Consider the following 20108-nt stretch of genomic DNA (forward strand, 5'->3'; position numbering starts at 1 on the left):
CCGGGCATAAATCAGCAGCAGTCATCATGTCTAACTGAATTTAGAGAAACACCATCAGTGGTAAAACTTGTGGCAGTAATGTGGATGTTAAAATAAGCCTGTGCTCAGATCTAATACCTCGCAGAGCAACCCCTCATCCAGGAGAGGCAGTTAAACCTCATGTTCATTTTTTAAAGATTTTGCCTAGCAGCAATAGATCAATGTCTTATATGTGGCTATGTACTCCATGGGGAAAACTTAACCATCCCCTATGCCAGTTTTCTGGTGCTAAAAAGCCACATTTTTATGTAAACCTTCACTTGTACCAAAAAACAAAGTTTTGCTTCTCACTGTTTTCAGAAAAGTGGGCTGCATGGTGTGAGGAGCTGGAGGCCAGACCAGAACAGTTATACTTATCAGGTGGCCAGAATCTAGAGGAAAGGCAGCAATGTAATGCTGAGTGCACTTCCGGGTATAGACTCCAGCACCGATGCACTTGCCTCAATGGTAGGTACGCCACTGACGAAGACTTCGACACATAATTTATTTACAGCATAATATAATATTCACTAAAGAAGGTCCTCTAGAGTTCATTATAGGTCCTGCTCCATCTCCTCCTCTGTCCGGTCACATGGTCTTGTTTGGTTTCTTTCTTTGGTTTGGTCCAATGTATTTCTGTGGAGTGTACAGTGGTTTCTCTATGATGTCAGCGCCCATGAAGGGTTGTAAGACCTCAGGAACACGTACTCGGCCATCCTAAAGAAGAATCACATCAAATCACAGCTTGTACGTTGGGTAATTTACCTGATAGATACCAAGGGTGCTGTACTGGCCCCTGTCTTCACGGTATATGCCACAGACTGTGCTTCCCTATACCGTGGACCACATATAATGTGTTGACAGTGATCTTACATCAATGTCTGGCCTAAAGGGGTATTGCAGTACATAGATAGCCTATCCTCAGGAACGGTCATAAATATCAGATCGGTGTGGTCAGAAACCCCACACTACCAATGATTGGCTGCGCCAGAAGCACAAGTTTTCAACCACTGTATAGTGGCCTTGTGTCCACTGTATGGTTTTGGGTCCTGGGCCAAAACAGCTGATCAGTGGGGGGTGCCGAGTGTCAGACCCCAACCAGTCTGATATTAACATGTTCTGCGAACGGAGTTGCATTTTTCAACGGAACCATTTTAGATTACAAAAAATGTATCTAACAAAAATGTTAAGGGTCCATTCACACGTCTAAGCGTTTTGTGGTCCGCAGATTGGCGGGCCTATGATAGACATCCCTATTCTTCTCCGCCATTGCGGACAAGAATAGGACAAGCTCTGTCTTTTTTTGCGGGGCTGCAGAACAGAATTACGGATGCGGACAGCACACCGCATCTTTTGCGGCTCCATTGAAATGAAAGGGTTCGCACCTATTCCACAAAATTGCGGTACGGATGAAGAACCAGAGCTACGGACGTGTGAATGGACCATAACTCTTTCTTCGAGGGAATGGAAAAAATAACCAAAAACTGGAATTCCTCATTTTGTGAACCCTGTGAAGTACAAATGACATATTACCTTTACTCTGTGGGTCAGCAATACTCAATATATATAATTATTTTTTTTCAAAGGTAATCTGTTACCAGTTTCATGGTGTCCTATCTAAGGGCAACCTACACTAGCGACAGATCCCCCTTAGCAAAATGCTGGGTCACTTTGTTCAATTGACCCAGCCGCTTTGGTAAAATCTTGCGCTCCAGCGCATGCCGAACCAGTGCTGATGTTCATGAGCTCACGGCTCTCCCCGTCCACCTGCTGTTGATTCATATGGGAGAAAAAGCAGGGCAGAGAGAGCCGTAAGCTTATGAATATCAGGAGTGAGTGGCATGCGCTGCAGCTGTTAGAACCTAGCAGCAGAAAACTGGTGACAGACTCCCTTTAAAGGGCATCTGTCAGCAGGTTTGTACCTATGACATTGACTGACCTGGCCTTGTCAATCAAAGTGGAGAGGGAGCGGCAGTTGCAGAGACAGCTGAGCCTGTAGGTGTAATGGTAACGCCCCTGTTGCTCCTAGAGGCTCATTTGCATATATTAAAACCTCATTTTTGCGAGTTGCCCTTTCCGGGCTGGAAGGGAGCACCACCCCACAAGCTTAGGATGCTGTTCACCTCCTGTCCTAACCTCCCATAGGCATCTTATAGGCACAGTGTAAAGGAGTAGCAGCTGGATTTCAATACGTAATGAAGGAAAGACAGGCAGAACACAAGGAGCCATTGGTGGCAGCAGTAGGGAAGATAAAGGAGTCCATGTAGATGTAGAACATATAGAGCCCTTGTACAAAACATTCAGAACTCACCTTTAACTGATTAGACTCTAGGATGGCAATGATGAGCCGGGGGACAGCACAGGCAGTGCCATTAATCTGCAGGTATAAAGACACAAAGCTCATGTAGAGACGCACTACAAGCCTGCTACCAAATAGCATATCTCCCAACTTTTGAAAAATTGCATAGAGGGACAATATATGCCGACAAGTATTGTGGCAATTTCCATACTAGGCCACGCCTCTAACTCCGCCCAAAACTGAATTAGTGACTTGGTCAGAACTGCATTGGCCGGGGATCGGCGAGTGTACATCCCTTTATGTTTTTACAGCGCGTGGAGCCCCGGGGACAATTTATTTCTTGCACTTCAATATCCATTTAAATATTAGCAATAAATCATAGGATTATAGATATTTTAAAGTCTAAATTGCACTTCAATAGTGAAGTTCTGCTCTAATATAGAGGTAGAAACCAGACAGAGCTCAGTGAGGAGGAATTTAGTAACTTTATCAATGAACATTTATACATTAAATTCCTCAGGTCAAAAAGAGGGACATTTAAGGATCAAAGGACGGGGGGCATGGGTTAAAAAGAGGGAAACTTGGGGGGTCCAAAATCAACACTGCTGGACCGGCTAAACATTATAATATTTTGGGCTAACAAGAAGAAAAGATGACAAATGATGATCAAAATTGCAGGGGTGGATATAACCTATATGGCCCAGTGGGTAGAGGGCCTACTGCCACCTTAAAGAGGACGTGTTCGATTGCTGGCATCTGACCAATGGGACCCCCAGCAATCACAAAGATCCTGGGTCCGCTATGAGAATGGAGCAGTGGTGCTCATGAGTGACCTCCGCTACATTCACTTCTATCAGACCGGTGCAGACAGCAGTACTTAGCAGTCCCATAGAAGTAATGGAGTGGTGGGCACCACCGCCAAAGGGGACGTCCAGGATCTCTGTTTCCATGATTACTGGAGCAAAGAACTGACCATAACTCAATTACTGGAGAATTGTTAGAGACGTGTAAAGGGGGGAAGGGCTCTATGATGAGCTACTGTGACCCATATACTGTCCTTGCAAAGGGGTCTTCTGATGTCTGTGCCCACCACACCAGCATCATAAACATCCCGATTAAAATAGTTTATATGGTTCCACTCCAGTACAGAACAGTTTAGAGGAAGCAAGAAAAATGAAGGCAAAAACTTCACGACAGACACAGAAGGGGCAGTTTACACAGCAAAATATGCCTAAATTCTGACAAAAAAGAAAAGAATTATTTATATATATGTCATACAGGCTGCGCGCCAAATTTATTTTACGCATTTTAGAAAGATTTCACACTTATGCAGTTTTGAAAAGTGTCTGTAAGAGCGGCAGTTTCTGCGATGACAACAGTGGTTTATACCATTTTCAACTGATTTTATAGGCTGGAAAACTATTTTAAAGGAAATGTGTAATCAGAAAATTACTTATTGTTAAAATTATTCTTTTTTGGTTACCATATTTTAATGATCTTTTTAATTTTCCACGTCAACATCTATATTTAAAACAAAAACCATAAAATCCTGCAGTTTTCCACACTGGCCACTAATACTAATAGGCATGGTGCCCATTATTCTTTGTGGTCTGCACAGATCACTTTACTGCAGTTATCTGCTTATCTATACACAGAGGTGATATCGTTACAGATAGGACAGGATCCACCATTCCCATTTCCTTGTACAATGACCTCCGCACAGGTCACAGAGCATGCCTAGAAAACTCTCCGAGAGGTCAATGGGGTCCCCTCCTGACTATTGTGTCTATGGCCCATCGGGATGCCGCAAAGCAATTTTCTTAACGCTTTCTAAATGCTGTTAATAACAGCTCAGGCAAGATGGCCACCCCCCAAAATCATGTTCAGGAAATAGAAAAAAGAAATCTGCAATCACAAAATAAAAACATATCAGGAAAAAAAAAAAGATGTGCTACTATCTGGTTTTAACTGGCAGAAAAAAAATGTTGGTGACATTTCCTTTAAGGCTCAATTCCAAAACATGTCAGACACAGCAGAGGCAGACAACCGACTGCGTCTTTGGGGCACTGACCCTTTTTTGCATTAGGTTTAATAAAACTCACGGTGTGGGCATGACGCAGCTCTCCATTAGGTCTCTCATACATGATGTTCAACCTCCGACTCTGGAAATCAGTGCAGTTTGAGGCACTGGAAATCTTGGGGAAAGAAAATGAAAATGAATGAGCATTAAATGTGCAAAGAGGTATCTCCCAAGGATGAGCTACTGCCACTTCTTGGCTCCCTATGAGTAAAAATCCGACTTTCCAACAAGCTTTGGGATTTGACAAGGGAATATAGCCGAATGGAAATAATTGAGATTGTGTAGAACAGTGTTTCCCAACCAGTGTGCCTCCAGCTGTCGCAAAACTACAACCCCCAGAATGCCCGCACAGCCAAAGGCTGTCCAGGCATGCTGGGAGTTGTAGTTTTGCAACAGCTGGAGGCACACTGGTTGGGAAACACTGGTGTAGAATACATGGACACAAGTAATTACATCATACAGCACCCTCTCCTGGCAAAGTTCTGGTACTACACACACCTGCTCTCTATATCATTATTTGGAATATTTACCTCTCCGTACTTCCCTCGTCCTGGCATCCAGGCCTCTATGTCACATTTCCTGTAAGCGGGGAGCCCAAGTTCTTCACTTGGCATTTCCAAAACCCTGGAAGACGGAAACATCATCAGGTTAAAAGGTTATCCTACACGGGAGTGTGCAAAGATTCAGTAACATATGCAAGCCCAAAAGGGTAATGCGGATGAAGTTTACACGTGACGACAGCTCAGGCCACAGTCACAACTGCAGTTGCCATCAGGGTCATTATAGCTGCAATTTTGTGATTCAAGCATGCAGCAGTCAAAATGGTGGAAACCTCAATGGAACCCCAAAGACCCCCTTTATAAGTCAATTGGGTCCAATGGACGCTGTTTGGATCAGTCATATGGATCAAGCACTCCGCTATGGCTTCCGTAAGCCAACAGAGCCTAGAGCCACCCCTCCCGAAATCCCCAGGATCTGGAAGGATCCATGTTCTAACTTACTGAAAGTGTAAACCCAGATCTGAGAAAATCTCTTTCTGTAGGTTCAGAAACTCCTCCAGCAACTCCTCACTCTCGTTACCAGTCTCATTAGCGGTGACGCCGAACATCTCCACCTGCAAAAGAAACGGGAATATGGTGACCGCAGGGAGATAAGACTGAGGCCCAAGTCACCCTGTGAAAGACACGGACCTTGGTAAAATGGTGAACTCGGTAGAGACCCCAAGTTTCCCGTCCGGTATCAGTCTCTGCTCGGTAACATGTGCTGCAGCAAACAGTCCTGCCAACAAAAATATTGGATTATAGAGAGGAGGCGGACATATTGCAGTGTCTACCCAGTGCGGTTTAACCTTAGAATGCAAATCTTCTAATTAGACTTGAAGATATCTGGAGGTGTCATAGCCAGTTATGACCATTAGGAGGCGCTTAAGATCCCAGAAGAAAAAAAATTAAAAAAAACTCACCTAATGGGGAGATCTGACAACTGTACTGCATGATCCATAAAATACCCTAAAATAAGGGACAGGAACAAGGAGTGAGCACTGATCAAATGCAAAACTGAATCACTCACAATCTAATAAAAAAAATGCCACATGATGGGTTTAGGACTGTGCAGACAATTCTGCCGTGGACTTGTGTTGGCTTACCTGCGATACCGACCTCTGAGGTCCCCGCTAGATGCAGGTCAGGGTGCACAGATGGATCCAGGCTGTAGACCTGTGAGCTGTGGGCGGTCGGCTGCATACCACAACCTTCCTGGGACATGGGGTGAGTGCAGATGTCAGGTAGGTGCAGACAAGCAATGCAAAATTATCAGTAACTGAAGATTGGAGGGAAATTGTGCAGACAGTAGCATTAGGGTTAAAAGATTTTTATACTGATGACCCATGATTAAAGGCAACCTGTCACCGGGATTTGGTGTATAGAGCTGAGGACATGGGCTGCTAGATGGCCGCCTAGCACATCCGCAATACCCAGTCCCCATAGCTCTGTGTGCTTTTATTGTGTCAAAAAAACGATTTGATACATATGCAAATTAACCTGAGATGAGTCCTGTATGTGACTCATCTCAGGGACAGGACTACTCTCATTTTTTTTTTTTTTTTTACACAATAAAAGCACACAGAGCTATGAGGACTGGATATTGCGGATGTGCCAGCAGCCATCTAGCAACCCATGTCCTCAGCTCTATACACAAAATCCCGGTGACAGGTTACTCTTTAAGATAGGACATCAATATCAGAGCGGTGGGGGGTCTCACATTCTGCACCCCCAACAATCAGCTGTTCGGGGGTATCTCCGCCCATAGTGTAAAGGATGAAGCTGGTTACTGCAGCGCTGCAGTAACCAGCTTCGTCCACCACTCCATGGATGGAGCTGTGTCGTTTTTTGTGCCAGGGATTCTCGGATCTAAATTGAACTCATCCTGGTTAGGGCTCATGCACACACAAAAAATTTGTGGCCTGTATGCGGAACCATTTTCAATGGTGCCGCAAAAAACAGAAATGTCTGTGTGCATTCCGTGTCCGTATGTCCGCCTGGGAAAAGAAATAGAACATATCCTATTATTGTCCGCGTTACAGACAAGGATTGGACTGTTCTATTAGGGCCGGCCCTTCCGTTCCTCAAAATGTGGGGGACACACAGCCAGTATCAGTGTTTTGCAGATCCACAATTTGCGGACCACAAAACTCCCAATAGTTGTGTGCCTGAGCCCTTAATGTGAAGATATAAAAATCTCCTCTCCTTGGTGTCACATGACCCGTTTCTGGGGCCTGGTCATGATTGTTCCAAATAGAAAAGAACTACAGAGAGTCAAAAGTCTGAGGAAACCTCATTTTAGAAATGAAAGGGAAAATGAAATATCTGAATACCCCAGCAAGTAATCGATGAGGGGGTCTATCTTTTAGGCTACGTCCGGTACATGCCGCTATCTTGAAAGCCGCCATATTGGATCATGGGCAAAAGAAAGGGGGGGGGGGGGGTCATGCAGCATATCAAAGGAGGCCAGAATTTTCTTAGAAATAGATTGCTGCAATCAGATTTACAATATTTTGTGGTTCAAAAGTTATAAACACAGAGGGGGTCATTTACTAACCAGAAATACGCCTACATTAGGCGTATTTCTGGAGCAGATTGCAAATGACACAAACCAAGTCTAAATAAGTGGGCGTGACGTCGGCGGTGAAAGGGATGGGCCAGCAGGCCAGTCTCATTCATCATTTTCTATGCATGTTTTATGCGTAGAAAACGGTCTAAATGTAAGACAGCTCGGAAGCAGGCTTACATTTAGACTGGTGCTGGAAGTGCCAAAGTTATGTGGAGGCCTCTACCCGGTGGTTGTTGCAGCTTTCTGTGTTGAGATATTGCAAATCTGATTGCAGCAATAGATTTCTGAGAAAACTCTGGTCTTCTTTGATATGCTACGTGGACTATCCCCTTTCCCATTGGAAAAATTTGCCCTTGATCCAATATGGCGGCTTTAAAGATGGAATGCCCAACCGGCGGCCCTCCAGCTGTTCCATAACTACAAAACTACAACTCCAATAATGCCTGGACAGACTACAGCTATATGGGCATGCTGTGAGTGGTAATCCCTGGCTTAAAAGATAGACCCCCCCACCCATTACTTGCTGGGGAATTCATCCATTTCATTTTCTGAAATAAAAAAGGGTGTCCTGCCACTTTTGACTCTCCATGTATTCTTGGAACCTGAAATGACTTGGGTCCAGCAATACTGTCCCAGACCTCCATACCTGCCCCTGCTCATCCCCCCTCACCCCCATATCCTAAAAAAAAAAGCAAAATGAATAGTAGACTCACAAATACCGCTCCTCTCAGCATGTCCGGAACAGACAGTGGAATAAATCCCTGCAGCAGAGAGAGAAAGCATGAAAACTATTTAAAGGGGCTGTCCTAGATTCTTCCAGAAACAGCGTCAGCACTAAGAATGAACGAACGTCAAGTTTTAAAATTCGAGAATATGCTGAATTGCGTTATGGATCCAGTTACCTCGAACCATAATGCAATTCCATGATGGAATGCCTAACGGAAAGCCTTTAGAGGCATTTCATTATGCTTTCTGTCGCAATAGAAGTCTATGGCCAACATAATGGAAACAGGACGATCAGTTATGCTGGCCATAGACTTCTGACCAGTGATGGCCAGTTCGCAGTATTCGCCAACGAACACATGCGGGCTGCCATCTTGACTCACAAGTCCGGTGATGCACAGGTAAGTCCTTACCTGTGCTGGGAGCCGGTCTGAAACAAATGCGGTCACCGGAAGCAGGCAGTTCAGAGAACAGCCCGATGAAGGCCCCCGGCCGCTGTTATCGTAACTGCCTGCTTCTGGTGACCACATTTGTTTCAGACCGGCTCGCGGCACAGGCACAGGTAAGGACCTACCTGTGCATCGCCGGACTTGTGAGTCAAGATGGCAGCCCGCATGTGTTCGCTGGCGAACACTGCGAACTCATCATCACTGCTTCTGACACTGACAGAACTGCCGATTTGTTTTGCACCCCCGTCCCTCCAAAAAAAATAAAAAAAAAATGTAAATCAATAATTTATATGCATCCTAAAACGGTACCAATGATAACTAGAACTCATCCTGCAAAAAAATAGGTCCTCGCACAGCTACACTGAAGGAAACAAAGTTATGGCTCTTGGAATAAAGCCATGAAAAAAAAAAAAAAAAAAAAGAAGAAGGTCCTTAAAGGGGGTTGGTCAGGATTTTAATATTGATGACCTATCCTTGGGACAAGGCATCACTATAATATCTGCAAGAGTCCAACACCCCGCTCCCCAAGTGATCAGCTGCCGCAGAGTAGCCCCGCTGGGGGAACTACATAGCTCCATCCACTGCATAGAGGACGGAGCCGGTAACCGCAAAGCGGCCGTCAGTGAAGTATAATGGACGGAGCTGTGTAGTTTCAGCACTACTCTGCAATAGCTGATCGGTGGGGGTGTCAGAACTTCACTGATCTGATGGCCGATCCTGTGGATAGGCAATAATAATAAAATCCTGGAATACCACAACTCAAAATGAGCATGTCATTAAGGGAATAAAAAGCAAAACCCCTTTAAGATGCTGCAGTGCACACAAGATTCACACGGATCCCTATGTACAAGCAGAACGGGAATTATACGGTTCTTCTGCCCAGAAAAACAATTATAACTGGAACACCGGAAAGTGAAAAATTCACTCCTCTATTCACTGCTGCTCCGTTCCAGCCAAAGGCTCCTGTCCCCAGCGTGTGACTTCTGGACGGTGTCACAAACCTCTGCAGCCATTCAATGACAGTTATGCGTCCCCAAGGAGAACTTTTAAGGGAACCTGTCACCGGGATTTTGTGTATAGAGCTGAGGACATGGGTTCCTAGATGTCCACTAGCACATCCGCAATGCCCAGTCCCCATAGCTCTGTGTGCTTTTATTGTGTAAAAATACTGATTTGATACATATGCAAATTAACCTGAGACGAGTCCTGCATGTGAGACGAGTCAGGGACAGGACTCCTCTCAGGTTAATTTGCATGTGTATCAAATTGTTTTTTTTACACAATAAAAGCACACAGAGCTATGGGGACTGGGTATTGCGGATGTGCTAGAGGCCATCTAGCAACCTATGTCCTCAGCTCTATACACAAAATCCTGGTGACAGGTTCCCTTTAACTCTTCAGTAAAGTGCTACTTGGGGACACATAATTGCCAAGACCTGTAAATGGCTGCAGAGGGAGTGGAAGGAGCAGGCACAGGAGTCGCAGGAAATAGGTGAATGTTAAACACTTTCTGGGGCCTAAAAAAATAAAATAAATAATGGGTTTGGGGATGGAAAACCCTTTTAAGATGCAGGATAAAAGGGTTGCCTCCTTCAGGACATCATAAGGTGGGGTGGGACGTCCACTCTTCTGCAGCCCTCTCTAAGGGCAGGGAGCAGCTACAAAGACAGGGAGTGCACAATTAAATGTAATTACAGGGAGCCCTTTTTATTTTATTTTTTTACCTTTTTCACAAGTTTAGTGATTGTAAAATTCACGAGTGCGTGCTGCAGCATGGAGCCGGCTCCTCGCAGGTAATAGCAGCGGTTACCAGAGATGTGGGAGAGACGTCTGAAGGGACAACACAGAATATACGTCAGAAACATCCTCATCAGGTGCCTGGAAACCCAGCGGTTTCCATACTTACAGTACTGCATGTCCCTTACAAAGGCTGTACCCGGAGGGCACAAGCCCCATCTGTGAGCAGTTACGTATAATTGTGTGCGTAGCGGTCACAGACACTGTGGCTGACAGGACTGAGCTATAAAGCCGCCATCTCATCCTGACGCACAGAATGGAAAGTGCCTCAGGTCCAAGCCCTTTATGTGGTATTTCTGACATACAAGTGGCTGATACACAATTTTACTGCCAGATACAAGCGCTGGAGGGGCAGGACACTGCGTGACCGACATCCGTACCTCTGCCTGATGACATCCAAATCCTCCCCGATATCCAGGTGACCCCGAACTTTAAAATCAAATTCTGGAAGAAGAATAATCGGCACAAAACAATAACTTACATTCATCCTATATATACTTAGTACATTTAGCTCACTTGCAGACGAGCGTGTCCGGATGCGTTCAGTGAAAAACGCGCGATTTCGCAGGCAAAGTCATTCAGTTTTGCCTGCGATCGCGTTGTTTTTATTGCACGGGTGCAATGCGTTTTGCACGCGCGTGATAAAAAACTGAATGTATACAAACGACATCTCTTAGCAACCATCCGTGAAAACCAAGCAAGTGCGGATGCAATTTTCATGCAGTTTCATTCACTTCTATGGGGCCTGCGTTGCGTGAAAAAAATCGCTGAATATAGAACATGCTGCGATTTTCACGCAATGCACAAGTGATGCTTGAAAACGAACGCACATGTACACAGACCCATTGAAATGAATGGGTCCGGATTCCGTGCGGAATACTCGCTCGTGTGAAAGGTGCCTAAGGACTAGAAGAAACGTGCCCAGAGGGAGGACTTTTCCTATTTCTCAAAGGGGATGTCCCATGATTATATAGCCTCTGTCAGCAGGACCAACCCTAATAAACCAGACATACCGCCTGTTAGGGCTGATCATGCTGATTAAGACAATAAATCGCTGCAGAGATATCTGCGTTTTTCATTCATATGCAAATGAGAAGCAGAGCGGACAGGAAGATCGGGGGGCATGCTCTGGAATTGCAGATAGCATATAGTGTGCTCTCCGCATCCATTCCGTCCCCATAGAGAATTAATGGGTCCGCATCCGTTCCGCAATTTGCGGAACGGATACAGACCCATTATACGGACGTGTGAATGGAGCCTTATGGGACCATCCAGGATTAGAAAAACATGGCTGCTTTCTTCCAGAAGCAGCACCACACCTGCTGATGGGTTATATCTGGTATTACAGTCATGGCTTCTATTGAGGGCAAAGCTGCAATACCACAAATTACCTAGGGACAGGTGGGGCGATGTTTTCTAATCCTATACAACCCCTAAGGTTGGAGGCTGTGGTGTCTTTTCTTTTTTGCCGTGTTTGATCCCCAAAGCACCAGGTGCATCATTTTTGAGGATGTTGTTTTCCACCAATGGACCTGAATTTTACCAAAAAAGTGCTTGTGTGACTAGTGCTGCAGTATTTTACTGGTGCATTTTTTAACTACTTCACGACCAGACAATTTTAGGCCCAGTGTGAATCAATCCCACACCACATACTAGATTCCTTACCAGGTTTCTGTCCGACAACCTCCAGAACCTGAGCGTTGCTTTCATCCCCAATCGGCTGTAGAAAAACGGTAGTGACATGAGACTACAACGTATAAGGCTATTAACCTAAAGCCTGCGGCTGAGGAGACATACAGTGCCCCACCTCTCTACAGGTTGTGTGTGGTATTGCAGCTTTGTCCCATTCATTTTAATAGACTTGATTTGAGCTGCAAAATCAGACCCAACCTGTGGGATGCAGCCATGTTTTTCTAAACTTCTACAATTCCTAAGATTAGAAAAAGTTTTTGTTTTATGTTTTTCTTTCACCCAGAAACAGCGCCCCTCTTGTCTACGACTGCCGCTGGTATCGCAGCTCTGCCCCGTCACTTGAATACTGCCACACCAGACACAAGCCATGGGCAGCAGCAGTGTTACTGAGGGAAATTATGTTTTTGTTTTGTTTTTTAGGAACTTCCCAGAAGTTGTTTCTGCTACTCACAGTGCCCGGATGGGTCCGGTTAGGTAACTTAAGTGCTCGGAGGTAGAAAGATTCCTCCAATTCATTCTCCTGTCGGTAGAGAGAAGTCAGCTGCTGACGGATCTCCTTCCCTCGGTTTCTGATCGTCAGGTATCTGGGGACCTAAATCACAAAATCGATAGGAGTAGTAATATGGTGAAACCTTCCCAGCATGCGCCCAACGTATATCAGTCTATAAATATTCTGCCTCATATATAAAACTGAGAAATCCATACAGAATTCTTCTATACGCCTCCCAGGAAATCAGCCTTCACCCCTCCACCTTCTCCCAAACCTCAGATAACACTCTGGCGGTAAGGTTGCAGGCTGTAGCAGGAGCCCTCCTTCCTCTTCCCAGGACCAGACCCTTTAATCCCGCCTTCCCCTGAAGGAAGCTCCGCCCCCGTTAGTGTTCCTTTGTCCCTAGGTTTACTTCACTAGGAGTGGAGATACTTACAGACTGCAGCTCCTGCCGGTCGTGGCTCAGCTGGAGGGAAAGAGACACAGAATTAGGAAGGCAGCCAGAAATCAAGAGGTTCATAGCAGCCTCTCATCTGTCTACTACCTCCCCCCCCCCCTCTAGATTACGTCCTGGACTCCACCGCCAGAGCTGCATTCTGCATCGTACAGCTGTCTCGGCGACAAGAATGCTCCTTCTGACCGTACATTTTACACTGCGACCAGTTAACATGGTGGAAGGAGCAGCTACGATCATCATAAGGGCCACACTTTAAAAGGGTCATTCCAGGATTTTAGTCCTGATGGACTAAAGACCCCCCCCCCACCTAGCGGCTGTTTCAGAGAAGCATCGGAGCTGGAACAACACAGCTCCCCCATTGTGTAGTGGACGGAGCCGGTTACTGCAGCCAGGCTCCTTCTGAAGTGAATGGTAACCAGATCTGTCCACTACACAATGGACGGAGCTCTGCACTTCCGGCACGGACACATTTCTGAAACAGCTTATTGGTGGAGGTGTGGGTGGTCGGACCCCTGGCATCTTAAGGATAGGCCATCAATAATAAAGTCCTGGACAACCCCTTTAAGGACCTACTGACAACTGCATCATAGTTTCCCTTTATAACCACTTCACCAAGGCGGATAATCACACAATGGATGCCAGCAGTGCACGACAGTCCCAGTGCCTTTAAACATTGGTGGTGGTGGACTTGCCATTTCCCCCAATTTTTTTTCTTTTCTTTTTATATGGCCAGAAATGCACTACAGAGTTTTTTTCCGGCTATTTTTTTTGCATTGCCTTCGGGAAACATTACCGTCTTTTGCTGCATTTTGAAGAAAAAAATAAATAAAAAATAAACACATTCTCTTTCTAGTATTTTTTAACTTTATGGGGAAAAATGAAAAGAAAAAAAAAAAATTTAAAGTCATTCATGGTGTCCATTTGTTGCTAGAAAAAAAAATAAAAAATAAAAAAGTGTTGCAGGCTGAACTCCTTTTTCCATCTAGTGCAAAATGCAAGATATATCACCCAATGAAAGAGAACCATCTCGCTAGTGCCACCTTGTGTCCAACTTTTTAAGAAGCCTTGGGACAAAGACAAGGGAAAGTAGCCAAGCCGAATATCCGTCTCCAGTATAGTATATAATGGCAGTATATAGCTTGGCCATTTCCCCTTGCTATGTCAGACTTTGACTCAAGGTGGAGCTAGTGAGATGGTTCTCTTTCCTTGGGAGATGACTCTTAGCATATGGAGCATTGCCTATACGTCTCCATACAGGGCTGGTCTAGTGTGAGGATTCCTTGGATGCAGATGTGAACTAAGGTCATTCTGCAGTAAGCATGCCTCGAGCGCCCCCTAGTGGCGACTACAGGTAGTGAGAATTTTATCAGATAATGAAGCAGGCGATTTAGAAAACGGAGGCTCGCCCCTATACAGATACATTATACAAAAATGAAACAAGTCATCTAAGACGTGTCATAGAACGAATACTCACAGTCATTTCCTTGACCTCACTGGCCACTTGGGATTTCTCCTCTTCCAAACTGTGAATTTCTTGCCTTAATGTCTGCAGCTGCTCCCAGATGTTCACCTGTGACAAGAGTCAGAGCTGAGGACACCTGAAGACCTCCTCCGCGTCTATCACTGGGGTCGGCAACCTCCAGCACTCAGCTGTTGTGAAACTACAACTCCCAGCATGCATACTTGCTCTGCTCTTCTAAGAACTCCCATGGAAATGAATGGAGCATGCTGGGAATTGTAGTTTCACAACAGCTGGAGTTCCAGAGGATGCTGACCCCCGATCTATCATATAATATACAAACTATGGACCCGGGACCACCAGAGCTTTCCGTGTAGAGATCTATGGAGACTGAATTCCTCTGGCAGCATCAGGGTCTGGGCATGGGAACAGAGTTGGCAGACATCTGCCCAGTCCTCCAAGCAAGGGTGGTGTCAAAGTATTTTATTTGATTTTTTGCTATTTTTTTACGGCTCACGTTATTTTTCTATTTCGCATGTGCTTTTTCTGGCCTTTTTTTTTGGAACCGCCTCTAAATAAAAATGTCAGGGAAAACTAAAGCAGATGTTTTAGGCTAGGTTCACACCGAGGAATTTGGGCGCAGGTTTCGGTGCGGATTCATGCCAAAAACCACCTCTCTTTGCGGTCAATGCGAGGCCGCACAGCAGTCAGGGCCCTCGTGCCAGAAACTGTCCGGATCCTATTATAGTCAAATGGTGTCTGGCAGTGAACGGCATCGACGTGTCGTCAATATAGGAAACCAGACAGCTCAGTGAGGATCTGTTACAATGCATCAGTTTCGGGGTTTTTTTTTTCCCCGCATTGCAAATTTCATGCCTGTCCTTAAATTTTAGGTCTGGTTCACACGTTACATTTTGATACAGTTTGTTTTTTTTTTTTTATGCCAAAATTATGAACGGATATAAAAAAAACACAGCATTCAATAATATTCCTCATCTCCAGCAGGCAGTGTGCACTGGGCCTTCCATACACTGAAACAAACTTGAGCTAGGACTAGTTTTCAGCCTTTTATTGTAAGCAGGAACGTGTCCATTCACTGACAGCAAGCGAGATCTTAGGAATGGAAGCAGAGTCTAAACTTGCAATCACACCAGCGACACCTGCCGGCCACATGGTGGTACTACACCTAGCATATTTGACATCACCGGGGAGCTATGCTAGGGCAGGGAGTATTCTCTCACCAGGGCCCGCAGCTCCCCCTCCCGAGGTCTGCCCGGTCTCCTCTCCGACAGTTCACGCTCCGCAGCCTCTATATCCCGGCTCAGGGTCTCCATGTCCAGCTGAGGCCGACTACAATAACCTTCCCGCACGTACTCATACAGCCGGCTCGCGGGCACCGACTCCCCACAGCTCAAACTTCGCGTCCCTGAAAACCCCCGACGTATAGAACGGGCGCATAACCTGACCAGCATGCGGGCCGCCATCTTTTCCAGAGCCGTCAACTGACCTATCCAATCACAAGGTAGGTTTCGGATAACTGACCAATCAGAATGCCGGAGCGCGCCACTGTGCCCCAGGACCGGCCAATCATAGCGCTGGAAGACTGCGCAGGTAACTAGAAATGGCCAATCGCGAGCCGCTGTCATTGGAATTACCCAATGATAACATCGGAACGAGACTGCCCGTAGAACTGACCAATCGGACCTAGGGGCGGGGTTGGCGTATAACCAGTGTGTTGTCCACGCCCCCCCTAGCTGCATGACCCGGAAGTAGCTGCACATGCTGTTGTGTGTATGAGCCGGGCTGCTCAAGGTGAGTGAGGTTCAGCAGCGGGTCGTGCTGGGACTTGTGGTTCCACAGCACCCTGATGTATCGCATTGGCCACCTTTTATGGCAGTAGAGTAAAAGTCTGTGATAACCTACACACAAGGCTGTGTTCACACCTGCATTCAGAGCCTGTGTCGGATTTCACAGCAAGTATGGGGGTGTAGGGAGGATGGAAGCCTGATGGACCCCATTATAAATACTGGCCGCTGATGTTTGGGGATCCGATGCAGCTTCCGATGCAACTGTGCAGTGAAAAAGTTGCGCTATAAATCACATTTTGCACTCACATGTCCGTATGTATTTTGTGGTCCGCGGAATACGTTTTATGTCTCAGTTGCATCGTGTTTATATATATATATATATTTTTCCCTCTGTGTCCGGAATAGGACGCGTTGTATCTTTTGCGGTACAGACATACGGCTGCGGAAAGCCATGATTAGACCTCATGCACACAACCGTATTTTTGGTCCGCAACCAATCTGCATTTTTTGCTTCTGGAACGTGGCTATTAACAATACAGACTGACTAAACAGTGCGGCCCTCAAACGCAACATGGCTGTGTCACAAGCGCCACGTGACCGCACTGTGTGGTCGTGCAAATAGAATTCATAAAAAAAATCAGCCTCCTTGAGCAGTTGGCCACCTGTCTCGACACTCCCCCTTGTCTCATCTGCACCGCGTAGCGGCGCCTGCACAGTCGACATCCGTTGCTCCGTGTAGAGCCAGTGCCAACCCAATGTTGATCGGATCCGCAAGTTGTGTCAATGAAATGTTCAAAACCCCTCATTTGTCTCCCCCTTTGGCAGAGGGAGGACCTGTAAGGAGTCTCCCTCCTATCCTTGGCCCAGCCGTCTGGGAAGGCCTTCATCATGGGTGTGTGCTCCACCTTGATCCCTCGGCTGGCGAGCATAAAATATAAAAAAAAAAAACATGGCTTCTAGTGTTAAGCAAACTTGTGTTTCAAGTTCGGCGTACAAATTTTTGGTTATCTCAGAATTCCGTTATGGATTCTGCCACCACGGACCATAACTTATATCCATAACGGAATTCTTCGGCCTAGGAAAAACTGTGAGAAAACCGCAGCACTACTGCCTTCGACGGGGGTCCTTGGTGTCAGACCCTCACTGATCAGATACTGAGGACCTATCCAGAGGAGAGGTCATCAGTAAGAAATCACTTTTAGGCCTCATGCACACGGTCTTGTCCATTTTTGCGTACCGCAAATTACAGATCAGACGCGGACTGAAACTACGGTCGTGTTCATGAGGCCTTAGGCTGTAAGACATTTACACGATAGTGGGGGGGGGGGGGGGGGGCAGCTGTTAAAATGGGGCCCATTGATTTCAGTTGGGCCCATCTGACCTTGAAAACAACCACACATAGGACATGTCCTATTTTTCGAGGGGCACTGTTCACGCGCTGGTAGAAAAAACAAAAACAAACGGCCATGTGAATAGCTCCATAGATTTTAACTGTTTTTCACCGTCATAGGAATGAGGCCTCAGTGTATTAACTCCATAGTGACGCTCCTCCTAAATGCAGTCCTATTTACTTAAAGGGGTTGTCCTATCTGGACATTTATGGCAGATTCGTAGCATATGCCTTAAATGTCAGAAAGGTGCGGGTCCTGTTGTAAATAAAGAGCACGCTATACGTGCGTGACGTCCTCGCCATTCACTGCACAGGGACTTCCAAACCCTTAGCTATTTTTTGGTAAGTCCCATACCAGTGAATGGGGGAAAGCCGCACATACACAGGTTGCTCTCCATTCACGGTGGGACCACCTACTTGAGTTAGGAGAGGGTCATAGCATTCTTTGATGTGAATACCACTATGGAGAGCGTCACGCCCTGGTGCCCCCATGTACATGGTGTGTGATTGTTTGCAGCAGGTCATTCACGTGAGCTTATCTCTCTTGCAGGTGATGTCTGTCTGAAGCCAAGATGTCCTTTGCAGGAATCCGGAGCCTTGTCTCCTTACCTTGGCGATGGGGTAGGTTGGCACGTTGGCCAGTATGGTAATGGATATAAGGTGGTTGTGTCGATGGCAGGAGGCCTCTTGTTTTGCACTTGTTAGGCAAACGTGACATCCTCCTGAATCCATATGTACAGGTCAGCTGTCTGTGCTCTCAGGTCTACAGTTTCTATCACATTATCCATCGGACATCTACTTCCTATCGGCCATCGTTGCTACCACAGGGGTAATTTCTCTGTATCAGTAGCTGATCCCTTCATTTGTTCCTCAAGAATGTGTCGGACACACCCTGTCATGGGTATTAATGGCAAGAGTTTACTTTATCATGAACAGGGAATGCTGGGAAGTATATTCTGATGATGTCATCAATGAAGGAGGAAGTAGCTTGCTTCTGCTCTAGAGTTTCAGTAGTTTTCAGCCATTGTAGCTGAAGCTTGAGATATGGCAGCCTGGGAAAACTGATCAGAGCTTTCAGAAGACAAGGTGGCTCCTAGCCCCATTGCCACTTTGTTATACCAATTGGTGGTAGTCACAGCGGTCAGAAGATCACCTATCTTGAGTAAGGGCTAAAAGTGTTCTCAGCCCGAAACGCGTAGACTGATGTAACCTGTACCTGGATGTTTTTATCATTGGATATCAAACGGTGTTTTTGGAGCTTCACAAGAAAAGGCTGGAGAACCTCTCTTTACTTATCAGATGTTGATGCCACCAAATGTCTGGGACGAGACGTTAATTATGTTGTCTTTCTTTAGGTTCTTCACTTTTCCGTCCTGCTGTCCCTTCGCTGGTGGACTCCCATAGCATGGCCACATTGAACCAGATGCACCGGGCAGGCCGACCCAAGAAACCTCCACCCAGACTGGGACCTTTAGGTGGCAACCCTCAGCTAAAAGGTGTCGTTTTGAAAACCATGATCCGGAAGCCTAAAAAACCCAACTCTGCCAACCGCAAGTGTGCCCGTGTGCGGCTTAGCAACGGCAAAGAGGTGGTGTGCTTTATACCAGGAGAGGGACACAACCTGCAGGAACACAACATTGTCCTGGTGGAGGGTGGACGCACACAGGATCTGCCTGGGGTCAAGCTAAAAATTGTCCGTGGAAAATATGACTGTGCCCATGTGAAGAAGTAGTGATGGTCGCTACCAGGGCGGAAGTTATCATGGCTACTATGTACCACTACAACTAACTGTACACTGACTGCAGAGGCTAGTCTTAGTTGGATGATAAAAGAGTTACTACGCCACCTTGAGGAGGTGTGCAAGATTACGTATTCCTGGTGCCCACTGTAGTTGATGACGATTTTGTGTCTTATATTTGCCATGAAACAATAAACTGTTGCCTTTATGTACTGACCTGGACACCAGAGTATATTGTAAGAACTGTATACACAGCTTGCAGTCAGCTCCCCCTAGTGGTGGCTGCAGGGAACCAGAATTAAGTACAGATAGATGCAAAGGTTCCCTACGCTCAATGCTATTGGCTCATCCTATGTACAATACTGACACCAGGTCTATGCGTTACTAAATCTACCTAAAAAGTTGAGTAACTAACTAGTTCTCAATGGAAACTGCTGACAGATGCACCCCTAATGGATTAGCTGAGATGTAAGGGTACAGCCACACGGCCAATAACAATACAGACCCTCTGAACAGTGCAGTCTCATTAGTTTAATTACAGCCTGTTGCGGTCCATAAGGCCACAGCGCTACTTGGCTGCATCACAACCGCACTGTGTAG

At 46.1% G+C, this 20108-nt stretch overlaps 2 protein-coding genes across 2 annotated transcripts; one reads left to right on the forward strand and one right to left on the reverse strand.

Moving 5' to 3' along the window:
* Nucleotides 1-501: 501 nt before the first annotated feature.
* On the reverse strand, nucleotides 502-16088 carry SARS2 (seryl-tRNA synthetase 2, mitochondrial). The gene is made up of 16 exons (XM_044306296.1): nucleotides 15814-16088; nucleotides 14588-14683; nucleotides 13093-13122; nucleotides 12618-12758; nucleotides 12140-12194; nucleotides 10855-10918; nucleotides 10402-10507; nucleotides 8219-8266; nucleotides 6043-6151; nucleotides 5860-5905; nucleotides 5588-5675; nucleotides 5399-5511; nucleotides 4928-5021; nucleotides 4420-4512; nucleotides 2330-2395; nucleotides 502-735 (listed from the first exon to the last, which is right to left on the reverse strand). Exons 1-16 carry the CDS (start codon nucleotides 16054-16056, stop codon nucleotides 607-609), a joined length of 1521 nt encoding a protein of 506 aa, XP_044162231.1. The 5' UTR covers nucleotides 16057-16088; the 3' UTR covers nucleotides 502-606.
* Nucleotides 16089-16312: 224 nt separating this feature from the next.
* On the forward strand, nucleotides 16313-19730 carry MRPS12 (mitochondrial ribosomal protein S12). The gene is made up of 3 exons (XM_044306705.1): nucleotides 16313-16384; nucleotides 18321-18391; nucleotides 19126-19730. The coding sequence occupies exons 2-3, from the start codon at nucleotides 18343-18345 to the stop codon at nucleotides 19500-19502; spliced, it is 426 nt and encodes a 141-aa protein (XP_044162640.1). The 5' UTR covers nucleotides 16313-16384; nucleotides 18321-18342; the 3' UTR covers nucleotides 19503-19730.
* Nucleotides 19731-20108: the final 378 nt, after the last annotated feature.

The sequence above is a fragment of the Bufo gargarizans genome, chromosome 9, assembly GCF_014858855.1.
Source record: "Bufo gargarizans isolate SCDJY-AF-19 chromosome 9, ASM1485885v1, whole genome shotgun sequence".
NCBI lineage: Eukaryota > Metazoa > Chordata > Amphibia > Anura > Bufonidae > Bufo > Bufo gargarizans.

Coding starts and splice junctions, on each gene's coding strand:
- SARS2 (XM_044306296.1), bottom strand. CDS start 16,056: ATGGCGGCCCGCATGCTGGTCAGGTTATGCGCCCGTTCTATACGTCGG. Junction 8,267..10,401: donor TCACTAAACTTGTGAAAAAG/GTAAAAAAATAA, acceptor TCTCTGCTGCAG/GGATTTATTCCACTGTCTGT. Junction 2,396..4,419: donor AGCTGCGTCATGCCCACACC/GTGAGTTTTATT, acceptor TTATACCTGCAG/ATTAATGGCACTGCCTGTGC.
- MRPS12 (XM_044306705.1), top strand. CDS start 18,343: ATGTCCTTTGCAGGAATCCGGAGCCTTGTCTCCTTACCTTGGCGATGG. Junction 18,392..19,125: donor CTCCTTACCTTGGCGATGGG/GTAGGTTGGCAC, acceptor GTCTTTCTTTAG/GTTCTTCACTTTTCCGTCCT.